General features: G+C 44.9%; 1 protein-coding gene across 1 annotated transcript; it reads right to left on the reverse strand.

Annotated features, from left to right (window-relative positions):
- Positions 1-395: 395 nt before the first annotated feature.
- On the reverse strand, positions 396-10,187 carry ATP6V1B2 (ATPase H+ transporting V1 subunit B2). The gene is made up of 14 exons (XM_087763026.1): positions 10,054-10,187; positions 7,319-7,374; positions 6,476-6,574; positions 5,735-5,828; positions 5,557-5,634; positions 4,902-5,041; positions 4,664-4,765; positions 4,178-4,275; positions 3,802-3,925; positions 3,212-3,362; positions 2,752-2,834; positions 2,556-2,660; positions 2,199-2,328; positions 396-2,076 (listed from the first exon to the last, which is right to left on the reverse strand). Exons 1-14 carry the CDS (start codon positions 10,160-10,162, stop codon positions 1,934-1,936), a joined length of 1,512 nt encoding a protein of 503 aa, XP_087619152.1. The 5' UTR covers positions 10,163-10,187; the 3' UTR covers positions 396-1,933.
- Between the last annotated feature and the right edge of the window lie 3,941 nt (positions 10,188-14,128).

Consider the following 14,128-nt stretch of genomic DNA (forward strand, 5'->3'; position numbering starts at 1 on the left):
TGCCTAAGCTCATTTTCAAGAAGCCTTTTAAGGATTCCTAGCCTCCTCTAGTGCTAACTACCCCTTGAGATGCATGTGGAAACAGCGGTATCGCGTTACCCTCCAACATTCCTGGTAAAGCCTTTACCCATGACTCCACCACCCACCTGCTCCACCGGCACAAAGCCTTCGTCCTGAAGTTGAAGGCCAAATCCTGATCAACAAAAGCAACCAGCTCTAGTAATCACGCGGAGGTGGCTCAAGCGGCCCTCACCGTGCACACAGTAAGGGAAGTAAAAAGCATTTTCAGCACATGAAGTAGTTTCATTCACGTAAACAGGATCCCCAGTGGCAAAGGACATCTTAGCCGCTGCTGAAAGACCTGAAGTTGTTTGCAACCACAGAATCACAAAAGCTTCCATTTTGTTCAACACCTTCCATATTTAATTTATTTAGATATTCTCTACATTAAAGTATTCTCATGCCAACACTTCCAACCTCCCATCCCTACCTCAAGAAAAATAGACTTGACACAGCTTTAAGGTGGAATGCACCGGAATAAAGTTGCTATTGCGTCCGAGTTACAGAGAACACTGAACAAACTATAGGAAGAACTGCACAGAGGAGACGTCAGGGAAAGCTGGAATTAGCACGCTATCATTCCAGTCATGTTAGCACCTTCCTAGACAAGCACCGAAGGCGTTTAGAGAGGTGCAACATGCTTTGGTTAGCTAGACCAGAGCTTAGACTACATTAAGCCTGGAAAAAAGCAAGAAAGCCTGCCAGCACTGGGCTCAGAGCCTCATCTGAACCAATTTAAAAAAACAACACTGAATTGACTAGCCAAGTTTGCAGTGTTTGGGAATGCTGAGCTCTCCTGGCTAGCCAAATCTGTGCCTGGAGTGCAAACCACAACAGTTTCAAACACGACTCAGGACCCAGTGCCACCTAGAGCATGCTTTATAACAGAATTCAAAATATCCATTCACACATTAAGTTGCTTTCTCCTGTGGCATCATTTAGTACAAGACATACTCGAAAAGCTGACCTCCCACCAGTACAACTGTGTCAGGTATAAGAGTTTTTTCACATCTCGCATAATCCCCTTCAGTAGCAGCACAAAACCTTGAATTACCTACAGTTTTGCCCACTGGGACACTACTGATCTCGGAATGCTTTAGCTGCTGTTTTGTGTCTCTGGCATTTCCAGAATTCAAAGAAAAAAAAAAGGGTAGGTAGGAAACTTACTCTGCAAACTTCAATTTACAGCCTTTAATTCAGTAACTAAGCCTTATTATGCTACCTTCAGGTAGCAACCCACTGGCCTGTGACCTCTGAAAAGATCCTTTACTAGTGGAAAAGCACCTAGCGTGCCTGCAGTGCCCTCACGGTTCATGCATACCTTTAAGAATCTTAAGCCATAATTGAAAAAATCAGTGACTTGCATTTTTCAGAAAGGTATGTTGTCACACACCACGCTTTCCACACATTAGCCTGGTCTTCAGGCACAGCAGCAGGATAGCAGAGCGCCATCTGTTCTACCAGCAGCATGGCAACTGCGTAGGATCAGATTGAGCAGATGCTTTGGACAAAAGAAGTCACATTTGCTCTTTCGTGTTTTCTAAACCATGTGCTCCTGGTTTGAAAATAAGGATTTGCAATTTCTGGTAATCCTCAGACATTCCCTTGAAATGTCTACAAAAGGTCCAGTTCAAAAAACAAGCTTCGTGATCGCTATTGCACATTTGTAAGAGCTGGCCTAAATATTTTCCTGAAGATCCAGGCTTTGGAAGAAGGGATATTTTAAAAACTGGTATCAGTGTACATTGGAACACTGGCACAAATGTCACCTAGTCTTGGTTTTAATTGTAAGGGCGACAAGTAAACACCAACACATGAAAAAAGAAAACAAACAGCATTTCACAGAGCAAGGAGTTAAGAGATGAAGCTGTGGCTAGTGTTTTGCCGTCGAATCTCGAGGATAGAATTCGGCCAGTGTTGTCTGAGGAATTCTCTTCAACATCTCCTTGGGGAAGATTCGCAAAAGCTGCCATCCAATGTCCAAGGTCTCGTAAACAGTGCGATTTTCATAGGGACCTGCAGAAAGCAACCACAGACTGAAATATGGGGCAGGAAAGTGTCTCACCACCAGGGAGATCTGAGAACAAGACCTTCTAAGTGTTAATGCATGCTGTGATGTTCTTGAAACAGACACTTACCCTGAGCAATGAAGTTCTTCTCAAACTTCTGCAGAAACTCCAGATAAAGAAGATCGTCTGAGGTAAGAGCTTCCTCACCAACTACAGCCTTCATAGCCTGTACATCCTTTCCGATAGCATAGCAGGCATACTAGAAGGGACAGAAACAGAAGTGCTTTTACCTCGATCACCCATGTACCGATTTCTGTTCAAACCGAAAGGGTTGTCTCACTTGACTACGCTGAGCGCTCAGTCAATGCTTTTAAATCCACCTCAGGAGTGTTCTGGATTGCAACCGTTTGGCACGCCCTTTACAGGCTGTTAGCGAGAGGTGTATTTGAAATATGCCTCTGCTTCTCTGCAGAGGTTTTTACGTACCAGTTGGTTGGATACATCTGCGTGATCCTTCCTGGTCATACCCTCTCCAATAGCTGACTTCATCAGTCGAGACAAGGAGGGCAAGACATTAATAGGTGGGTAAATCTGGAGGAAAGAGACATCCAAGAATTCTGATGTTAATACTCCAGAAAGTAGAGAGTAATCTTAAATATGTTCTAACCGGTGTGCTACACACCTGTCTGTTATGCAGCTGCCTATCCACATAGATTTGTCCCTCAGTGATGTATCCAGTCAAATCAGGGATAGGATGAGTAATATCTGTGGAAAAAAAAATGGTTTGACAGTTTTCAGACCTTTTATATCCATCCTAGCACTGATGCTGCAGCTTTTAGCAGTTAAATGACTTCTAAAGTAAAATGCCATCAATTAGTATCCCCACATATCACTAAGTGCTCTTACGCAACGATTAGAGCTGTAAGCACTCCTGATAGAGGGCTGGAGAATGGTCCCGAAGTCTGAAGTGGGCAAAGCGTTTCTATTAGCGATACAGAGAAGGCAGCCAAGAACTGCAATATTCAAATGGAAACCTAAAAGCCACAGGACCTCCTATCTTGCCATGTGTCCAAAACAAGGCAGGTCGCTCTAAAGGAGTCCTTTAAAGTGCTATTTATTAATTACACTTGAAAATAACTCACCATCATTGGGCATGGTAAGAATAGGAATCTGAGTAATGGAACCATTTCTGCCTTCCACGCGCCCAGCACGCTCATATATAGTAGCCAAGTCAGTGTACATGTAACCCGGGAAACCACGGCGGCCAGGCACTTCCTCTCTAGCTGCCGAAACCTGAGGCAAGCCAGAAAAACGTTTCTAAGAAATCAGATCACTCACACAGACCTGCTGTCTCCCCTAATTAAGCTACACCATGACTTAAAGTACCTCTTCCTGCAGGTGATACCAAAATACAGCCCCACAAAACCTCTCTTAAGAGAATTAAGTCACCACAACCATGTATGATGAGACAAGATGCCAAGGCAAATCAGAAGCTATAATATCAAACTGCTGATGGCCACTAGTCAAATAAGTCCAGCTATCACAGAAGCAATAGCTGTTTGACTGCTGAACATAATCCCAGACAATCAATGAATAACTAAAAGCCTCACTAGCTATTTAAGAACATTGTAATGAAGACTAATTGTAACAGCTTGAGCAGAAGCTTACATTCTCGCTTTATACTATGAACCCTTTCTGCCAACGCCCAGCATGCGAGTTAATAAACACGTACCTCTCGCAGAGCTTCGGCATAGGAGCTCATATCCGTCAGAATGACCAACACATGCTTCTCACACTGATATGCCAAGAACTCTGCTGTTGTTAGAGCTAGACGAGGTGTGATAATGCGTTCAATACTGAAATAGAACAGTATGGCATTATTTATGACAAGTGCTTTCAGGCCGCAAGGTAACAGTTTGAAGTTACAAATACTTTAAAACCCTCTGAAAATCTGGTACATGCACCAACTGAAGTACCAGCCTTTCACATTCAACTTTGCTGCAAAACGTCAACGTCAGTGACATCTGGCAGGACACCAGTGAGGCTTCAGCTTCCAGTTTCCTTGTTCGTCTCAGCCCTTTCCCAACCAACATAGTTAAACTACTTACGTTGGATCATTGGCCAAATTCAGGAACAGACACACATTGTCCATGGACCCATTTTCCTCAAAGTCTGATTTGAAGAACCGAGCAGTTTCCATGTTCACCTAAATCACAACATTAAGGCATCAGTTCCAGACCAGATTTTAGGTTACCACATTTTGCATCATATTAAGGTCTAAACACCCCATTAATAATCCATAAGCAAAGCTCTCTGTATCATGAATACTCCCCTACATTCCCAACAGAATGAGTTATTTCTAGAATTCCAGGCTAGAGATTTAAGTTTACACTACTTTATCCTGATCAGACACACTTTGTTACAGTACTCCTGGCCATTTGGGATTTTCAGCCATTCAGCCAGCCAGTTTTGCACTGTTTAGTTATATACTTAAGATCTACTTAGAATACTTTCAAAAAAGTAATGTTCAGCTACTCTCAGCATCAGCTTGCTTATTACTCAAGCATCATTTTCCTCCAATAATATTGGCTTACACCCATAGCAGCAAACACGATGGCAAAGTTTTCTTCACTGTAGTCCATCACATCTTTGGATTTCTTCACCAAGCCAGCTTGGCGACATATCTGAGCTGCAATCTAGGGGGGAAAAAAAAGTTTCAGTCCATCTGTATATTTGATGCTATTACACAGACCAGAATTTAACTTAGTTTACTTTTTAACCTCAGTGAAATGCAAGCCACTAACTGCTTAGAGAGCAGCTTTGAGTACTCACCTCATTGTGGGGCAAGCCAGCAGCTGAGAATATGGGGATTTTCTGCCCCCTGGCAATACTGTTCATGCCATCTATAGCAGAAATGCCAGTCTGAATCATTTCTTCTGGATAGATACGACACTGGGGATTGATTGGCTGACCTGTTATTGTTTTTAAGAGAACACATGTTATTCCATGTACGTGTCTGAAGCTTGATCAAACTACCACTGACCTTGAGTGCTGATCTAAGGCTCACATCAAAAGGTGCAAACCCCACTGCTAGGCCTACAAATCTTTAGATGTGCCTGGTCAAACCTGAGCCTTTTGTAGATCCCAAGACCCTGGCATTCTGTGGTCATGTAAAGGGCAAGACTGCCTTCATGAAAAGCCTGTCAGGTTATTAGCTTTTTATCTTTGGAGGCTGTAAAATTAAGATAGTCTACAAACACTTCAAAGAACAGCTTCCGAGCATTACGGGAAACAGTTATTTTCTGCTACCTCATCATCCTGCACTTGTGTAAATTTGAGTTTGATGCCGCACACATACTTAAAAATAAGATTAAACTCCCCCTAACAGTTAGATCCTATGTCCAAAATCAAACCTATGGCAACATTCCGAAGTCAGAAACACCAGATTTGTCTTTAACTCCATACCAGAAACAGATTAAGAACATACCCATTATGTCAAGGAAATCTTCAGCCAAAACAATGGGGCCTCTGTCTATAGGCTTTCCCGATCCATTAAATACTCTGCCTACAAAAAACAGCAATGAAACCAAAATGCAAGTTCCTGTGAAAGTAAGTTAGTGTGTGATAAGTCTGTTCATTCTGCAAAACAACATGCAAGTACTTACCAAGCATATCCTCAGAGACAGGGGTTCGAAGAATATCCCCGGTAAACTCACAAGACGTTTTCTTAGCATCAATACCTGAAGTTCCTTCAAATACCTGTAAATACAGCAGAAGAAAAAAAAAACCACACAGGAAAAAGGAGTAAGCATGGTGCTTTACAAAATAACACACTAGAATACCGCTTCACAGCTTGAGAACTTCATCAGCCACAGGGCAGAAAGGCAAGGCAGCCCTCTGCAAGCAAAGGATTTCAAGAGCAGCTCGCTAATACAAAACATCACATAAAAACCTACTTTAAACAAAATTCATGAAGTGTATCAGCAGCAACAACAAACCCAGTGCCATTCCTTTGATCTCAAGTCTTTCTCTTTGCCAACAGGGTAAAGTTCTTCAGATAAGAAGAATTGATATTAACAAGATAACAGCTGCTTAGAAGAAATACCTGCATCCACATAGGATAGGAATTGATCTTGAATCTAATACTGTACAATTACAGTATGACTCCTTTAATCTAGCAGAAAAGAAATCTAGTGGGGGAATGCAAATAAAAAAAGTCACTGTACTCCAGTTTTCAGTCTTCTAAAATTATTCCTGCTACTTGCTATTGGAATAAGTAGGGTTTTTTTTTAATTTACAGTACCAAAACAACATATCACAAGATAGATTTGACCTGGCTCAGACACATGCTGATTAATAAAATATTCTTCTGTTGCAACAAGAGACATTCCTGTCCCTAGTCATACCTGAACCACAGCTTTGGAGCCACTGACTTCCAGAACCTGCCCACTTCTTCTCGTGCCATCAGGAAGAGTCAAGTGGACAATCTCCGCGTACCTAGGAAACTGAAGATGAGCAAGAAAGATGGTCGAAAGCATTAAAATCCAGAAGAACAGTCGTGAAACTAATGTTACAAGTTTCAAGCCAGCTTAAAGCTTAGCAACTACTCACTTATTTTTAAAAAGAATTTTATCATCAGAACAAATCTCATTCTAAGACAATTAAAATTTCTCAGGCTCAAGTCATTTTTACAGGGACTGTACAACACCTGCTCAGAGTTGCAAGCCGCAGAGACACCTGACAGAACCCATTCTAAAACCCCTAGTAGCCCTGACATACTAACAGAAAGCCACGATGCAGTGTCTGACAATAACAAGAAAAAAACTGGCTTTTGCCTGTACAGAGCATCAGTTGCTCGCCTTCAGCACTAACTTGGCAGTAATGTGAAACCAAGCCAAAACTGTTTACAGTCCCCTTTTACAGAGCACTTATGCTTTGGTAACAAAAAGGTCAAGAACAAAGTGAATAGGTATGTTTCTGCATTCAAGTTTAGACAACATTTGGGGGATTTTGGTAAAACTGAAACACTGTTTCCTTTCTTTCCCCCAACACTCTACAACTCTTTCTTCCAGGACACAGACAACTCTCCTTAGCTTTACAGCCATTTGCATATTCTCATATAACCTATCTTGTATTAAAATTGCTCAGTGCACCCATGAATTTCACAACAGTCTGGACTTAACCTGTCACAGCTTTTCTTGTAAACTCTCCCTCACAAAGCTTCATTCATTAAGAATCTGAAACTTTACCTTAACTTGATCCAAGATAACCAGGGGACCATTCACACCCGATACAGTTTTATAAGCTGAAAGAAAGCAAGCCACAAGTCAGGTATTTCCTCAGAACGTCAGAAATATCCTACGTACAGTTTTCAAAGTTTCATTCCTATCACCAGTCTCAGGTTCGCAGCTTTTGGGCCCCGCTCTGTACCACTTCTATGTTTATTATGAACTCTCCAAGACGGATTAGATGCTGAATTGTGCAGCCAGCATTTTTTGCTGCTACTTGCAAAGTTACCCGAGGTAACATTGAGATATATGATGCTGCCATTTTCTTGTCCATCAGAAATTCACTGCACATCTATATCCAGGGATAATCTGAATGCCACCAGAAACACCAATGCAACATAGAGTTGACATTTTAAGTTAAGAAAAATATACAGTTGCAAGATCTTTAAAAGCAGGGATAACAACATCTGTAATTGATGTTAAAGAAGGTGCCACTGCAATTTATGTCCAACAAATGGTGAGAAGACCTTAATATCAATACTCAACTTATTGGCTTTTTTTTTTTTAACCACAGAAGCGTCCTGCCCCATGACACTGAAACAGCCCACGTGAAAGCCTGGACTTAGCAAAGCAAGCAGATCCCGTGCTCAAAAGCTGATTGGCAGAGCTTCTACAGTAAGTTGTGGGTTTTGGCACACTGCTCGGATGAAACCTTCTAATTCCTTTCCTGTCTCCTGAGAAAAGGTCAATGCACTACACTGTAAAAGGCTGAATTTCACCTTAGCCAAACTCCTCCTGCTCTTGGGTTATCCTGGTTTAACTTAAGGACTGACACCTGATAGAAGGCCACAGCTAGCCAGCTCATCAGAACACTCATGTCTTAAACATCAGCAGCTCAAGTATTAGCACTACAAACAACTTGCCAAGGTACCGTGTGCCCAGAATTCATCACTCTGCGATCAGCCCAGTGGAAAAGCTGTGAAAATGTAGTAAACAGTCCTCTTGTGTTGGTCTGAGGACACACAGATATCCCAGCATCATTCGATCCACAGATAAAAGCAACATTGAGTCAAAGCTTTATCAGGGTCACAAGGAGCCATGACCAAGAGAGTGACTGTTAATCACTTATCCCTGGGAGGGAAAAATGAGCAAGTGGAGCCATTTGCCGAACAGGGGAGACGCCAGCACCCGTTCTTGGTCACGCCGCAAGGAAACAGCAGAGGAAACGGGCACTCGTGGTACTCGGAAAGATCACAAATTCCACCAGCAGCAGGCCACAAGGAATCACCTGGCTTAGACACTTCAGTCTGCCCAGGACTGGCACACTTAGGGGTGTTGTCTAGACTGTCAACAATGCGGTATTTACACTTAAGCAAACAGTTTGAACTGTTGCAATGTAATCTCTTAAACAGCAAGAATCAAAACTGCATTAGATAAGGTTTGAGGGTCACTGGGTGTGTAAGATAGTCTACGGCTGGAGCTCCCATTTCTCAGTTTTACTCTTGTCAAAATCCTGCTAAGCACCCTGAGACACAACATGTGTCCCTGGATCAGTCCAGATCAGAAGCACACAGTGGCCGGCTCCTTTCACCTGAGCAAGAATGACACCAACATTATGCTAGGAAGAGGACTCTGCTTAGCCTGCAAGTGCCTGCAGCCTGCAAGAAATGGAAACCATTCTCTTGAGCAAAGCATTTCATCTCATGACTGTCTCGTGCGCACTTCCTCCTCAGTCAACGGGAAAGGGCTTACGCTCCTGGCTTTGTCCACAAGAAAGTGTTTCCTTGACATCAATCAGCATCAATTCCCCTTGAAAGCAGCTCGCCACTGACTCAATAAGAACAACCAGTCCTATGACAAGCCAAAAGCAACTGCCATGTTTTTCATATCCAGCTTGCAAGCAATGTCAGTTTGGGCAAAAGCCAAAACCTACATAGAAAAACATGAATTGACTACAAAGTCACCTTGGCTCCAACCTTGACAGAAGCCTCCCCTCCAGAGTAAAGCAGAGCAGTAGGCTTGGGGGAGCAAGAATGGCAGGGATCAATCTGGCTTTCAAACCAGACCGACACTTGCAAAGAAACCATCGCAGAGAAGCTCCCTGGCTACCTACCCCCTTGTAAGTACTCACGCTATTTAGGTGTGCAGGTAGAGTCACTCGTGTAATTACTACCTAGATCAAAAATAAGGCCAGAAAAGGTGCACCTTCAAACAACTTTAGCTTCCCCCCTACTACACTGCAGCAAAGGGTTTTCTACAAGGCTACTGTATTTCCCCTTTTCCATCGGATTTCTCAACTTCATTTTAAAGGCAGAAAAGCCACACCACCCCCCACATTTTGCAGTAATTTTCAGTTCCTGCTAAAACCAAGTTTTTCACACAGGGCGCTGGCCTATGTTACCCAGCGGGGAAGAGGCTCGTGGTTCCAGCGGGTGGCTGCTTTCAGTGTCCGGGCAGGACCGGGCCCTGACGAGCCCCCCCCGGGCACCCGGTGCAGTCAAGAGCCCGGCCCGAGGGGGACACCGGCCCGCAGCCCCCAGACACCCCCGCGCACCCCCGGGCCTGTGCCCGGAGCGCCCGGGCTCGGCCGGCTCTGCCGCCAGGAGGGGCCCAGGCTGCCGGCCTCGCCCGCCCGACCTGCGGCCCGCCCGGCTCCGGGACGGCCCGGCCTGCGTGCGGCCCAGCCCGAGCCGGGCCCAGCCTCCGCAGCGCCTCCCGGGGAGCCCGCCCGCCGCCCCGCCGGGCCCCGCACTCACTGAGGCGCGGCTGGGAGATGTAGTCGCGGGTGAGGGCCGCCACCTGCTCCCGCGGCCCGCCGGGCCCGGCGCCGTTCACCAGCCCGCGCACCGCCCGCACCGCCGCCATCTTCTCCGCCGCCCCGACTCCGCGCCCCGCCGCGCATGCGCTCATATAGAGCGCGCCGCCGCGCCGGCCCCGCCCGCCGGCAGCGCCCCGGGGAGGGGCGGGGGGGCGCCGGGAGCTGGCCGCGGTGCTGGGGGGGGGACGGGGGGGGGGCGGCGGGCCGGGGGAAGGGGAAGGGAGAGGGGAAGGGGAAAGGGGAAAGGGGAAAGGGGAAGGGGAAAAAAAGGGAAAAGGAAGAAGGAAAAGGAAATAAGGGATAAAAGGAAAAGGAAAAGGAAAAGGAAAAGGAAAAGGAAAAGGAAAAGGAAAAGGAAAAGGAAAAGGAAAAGGAAAAGGAAAAGGGAAAGGGAAAGGGAAAGGGAAAGGGAAAGGGAAAGGGAAAGGGAAAGGGAAAGGGAAAGGGAAAGGGAAAGGGAAAGGGAAAGGGAAAGGGAAAGAAAAGGAAAGGAAAAGAAAAGGAAAAGGGAAGAAGGGGAAAAGGGGAAAAGGGAAAAGGAAAAGGGGAAGAGAAAACTGAAAAGGAAGAAGGGAAAGGAAAATAAGGAAAAGGAAAAAAGGAAAAATTAAAAAGGAAAAGGGGAAAGAAAAAGGAAAAGGAAAAGGGGAAAGGAAAAGGAAAAGGGGAAAGGAAAAGGAAAAGGGGAAGAGGGAAAAAAGGGAAAAGGAGGAAGGGAAAGAAGAAGGGAAAAGGAAAGAGAATAAAAGAGAAGGAAAGAGGAAAAGATAAAAAGAAAAAGAAAAAGAGAAAAAGAGAAAGAAAATAGAAAAAGAGAAAAATATAAAAAGGGGAAGGAAGAAAAAGGGGAAAAAAGGAAAGAAAGAAAGAAAGCAGGAAGGAAGGAACGAAAGAGAAAGAACAAGAAAGAAAGAAAGAAAGAGAGAGAGAAAGAGAGAGAAGGAAGGAAAGTTAATTAATTAATGGATCAACAGACAGGTTAAATGGCCGAGAAGACAATAAAAAAGGAGTGATTCTGCTGTAAAAGGAAAGCAGAGCCCTGGCCTCCCACCCCGGTGGCCCCGCACAGCTGTCCCCAGCCCTGGGCCAGGGGTGCGGGGGACATTTGGGGCCCTCTGCCCCACTGCTCCAGCTCGGCTGTGCTCCGGCGGTGGGGTTTGGTGTCCTTACACCTCAGCCATCTTTTCCTGGCTCTGCCTCAATCTAAAACAGCGCTTTGATCTAAAAGTGCAACGGCAGCTGCTTAGGGGAGATAGGAGATAAGAAATAAAGTACGAACTGGCAATGAGACCGGGCTGCCAATGGAAACACCCTGCTAGCACTGATGCCACATACCCAAATATCAAGGGCTGACTGGTACAATTGTTTAAAGGACAGGATGAGAGCTGCCTTACCCCCTAAACCTTTAATTTAATAAAAAAAGATTTGTAAACACCTTTTCCCAGGAAACCATTAGTCTGTCAACCTTCTGTTTCCTTATGGGTTATGTATCTCTTCGTACCTGTTAAATTTTAATAATTGCTCTTTGTTCTCCTCCCCGCTTAGCAGTGAGATAGAATTATTTGATGTTATAAAACAATATTCTATCTCCTTCTATGTTAAAACTAGAAATATTTGGGGGGAATATGTTTTCAAAGCGATATTGGCAATTCTGTGCTTGTTTCGAGGAGCAACAACGTACCAAGGACTGGTGAGACTGGTGGAAAAAAACCTCAACAATCGCACAAGAAACTGTTTTGCTAAGGAGGGAGTAAACACAATAAATAATCCCCAGACAAAGGGAAAACGCCGTCGAGTGGATTAAACACAAAACTGGAAGGCTTTGGCCAGGTTTCAGCTCTCCTTCTAATGCAACGTGACCTTGAGCACATTACCGAGCTCTCCTGTTTGTTAATAGCCAAAAGGACTTAGCAAAATACAACCCAGCAGGACTCACTAAACGGCAGCCTCAAGGGTTACTTCAACCGGCACCGCTTTGCAAACTGCTTCCACCTGCATTCAAAGCCTGCCTAAAAGGTGGCCCGGGGATGCAAACTCCAATGGCTCAAAACAGACCGGTTTGCGTTCTAAATATTTTTATTCAGTTCCTAGCGTTTGAGAGGACGATGCAAATTCACCCACAGGAGAGCAGAAGGCAACAGGCAGCGGCCGCTGCCAGGGCGGCCGTTCCGGCGCTGCGTAATAGAAACCTGGTAAAGGAAATATTAGCAGAGAGTGACTTTAAAGCAAAGTATGGTTTTACGGGTGCCTGTTCCAATCTGTGTTTACGCTGTCATGTTCACCCAGCCCCAGGCTGGCGGTATTACATCCATAAGCCATTTTTCTCACGCTGCTTTGTACAATGCTGCTTTGTGCCGGTACGCAGGAGCCCGCGCTGCACAGCAGATGTATTTCACTGCACCTTTGAGGTGAGTCAGCAGCAGAGAGCAATCCTGGCGAGCGATGCCTGCTGTCAACTAAATTCACCGGAATTGCAATCAGCTTGCAGAGCCGGCGTGAGGTCTGCTATCAGCGATTTTTCAGGCCCACATCCTATGCTGGGCCTTGAGACAGCCCATAAATTCTCTTATACTTTTCATTACATCAGAAATGTTCACTATACTTTACTACCTCAGTCTGGCCAGGAAGAAAATTGTAGTAATTTTTTTTTTTTCCACAGGGTTAAAGAAAGAAAAATTCATGGCAAACATTTATAATGGTTTAAAAAAAATATCTTAAAGAGAACTGCCTGGAAAAATCTGACAGACACATGGAAATGCTTCCAAAGCACATCTGAGTCAGCTTTCCCGTCATCTCTGCAAAACAAGCGGCACGACTGCAATCTCCTTCAGCTGCTTAGGGCTGCCAAATGAGACGGTGTCCTGACCTTGGGGCCTACAAAAGAAAAAAAACAACCCACCACAACTGTCTCCACACGCCCCTCCTCACCTGAAGCAGAATCTGAATTATCTTCTATCCAGAGCCCGAGGTACAGCTGAGCAATTCTGAGCTCCCTCAGTAGGTGGTAGTGCTGCACTGCTCATTCGCCGTCTACTTTGCAGATATTTAGAAAGTAATTTCCAGGCCTAGGCGTTCAATTCTCAGCTCATGAAATATATTTAAAGGCTTCAACTTCTGCTCTAATGCACACCCAGGGAATTCCTTGGTAGGATGTACTCATCTCACGTTATTGGCAATAGTTTTTGGCCATGCAGAGGCCAGATAAATGGCCTCAATGGCAGATTTACACGCCAACAGAGAAAAGGTGAATATGTTTAGGATTTATTTTCTTTCTCTGCGGTAAATCTCTGTATCCTGAATGAATGATGGTATCAGTTTTGGTTTAAAAAAAGAAATCACAGAGCAAAGTGTCAAAAGTTTAAGAAAACAGAAAAGATGGAAGAAAAGATACCACATTTTCAATGGCATTTGCAGTACTTCACCCATGCGTGAATAGAATTTTCCATCCAGCTTTGCTTATGAGAAACCGGCCTTGTTAGTCCAAGAAATATCTCCTTGTCCCTGGAGATAAAGCAGACAGCATAACAGCGTAGGGAAAGGCTGCGGAGAGGCACCCCACTGCCGGCATCCTTCTGCGGGGAGGAGGCAAGGGCAGAATTCCGATGTGGAGGGACCACAACCTGTTGATAGCCAGGGGAGAGGCAAGATTCCCCCATACGTCTCAGAAATCATGGGCCAGATCAGTGCATTCTGGCCTTAAAGACATTTCCATCCACTATGAACGCTTATCATCACACTTATAATTTTGGAAATCCTGAAAAGCCGATCTACGTTGTGGACTAGGTAGAGGCGGCTTGTCAGCATCCTATGGACCAGCCCACAGCCTGAGACTCAGAGACCTAAATATTTCTCTTTTCCTTTGGAGGAAGAGCTTGCTTTCAGTTTATTGTCCTTCTAATGCTGAAAACATTCAGCATATAAAGGAAAAATCTGTCTGAGAAGGGATGCTTTGGAGGAAGCTCCTTGTACTACATCCCGCGGGAGAAGCAGCAGCTCTGGTACTGCCTGCCATG

The sequence above is a fragment of the Nipponia nippon genome, unplaced genomic scaffold (genome assembly GCF_047370975.1).
Source record: "Nipponia nippon isolate SJK-2023a ecotype South Korea unplaced genomic scaffold, ASM4737097v1 scaffold_27, whole genome shotgun sequence".
Taxonomy (NCBI): domain Eukaryota; kingdom Metazoa; phylum Chordata; class Aves; order Pelecaniformes; family Threskiornithidae; genus Nipponia; species Nipponia nippon.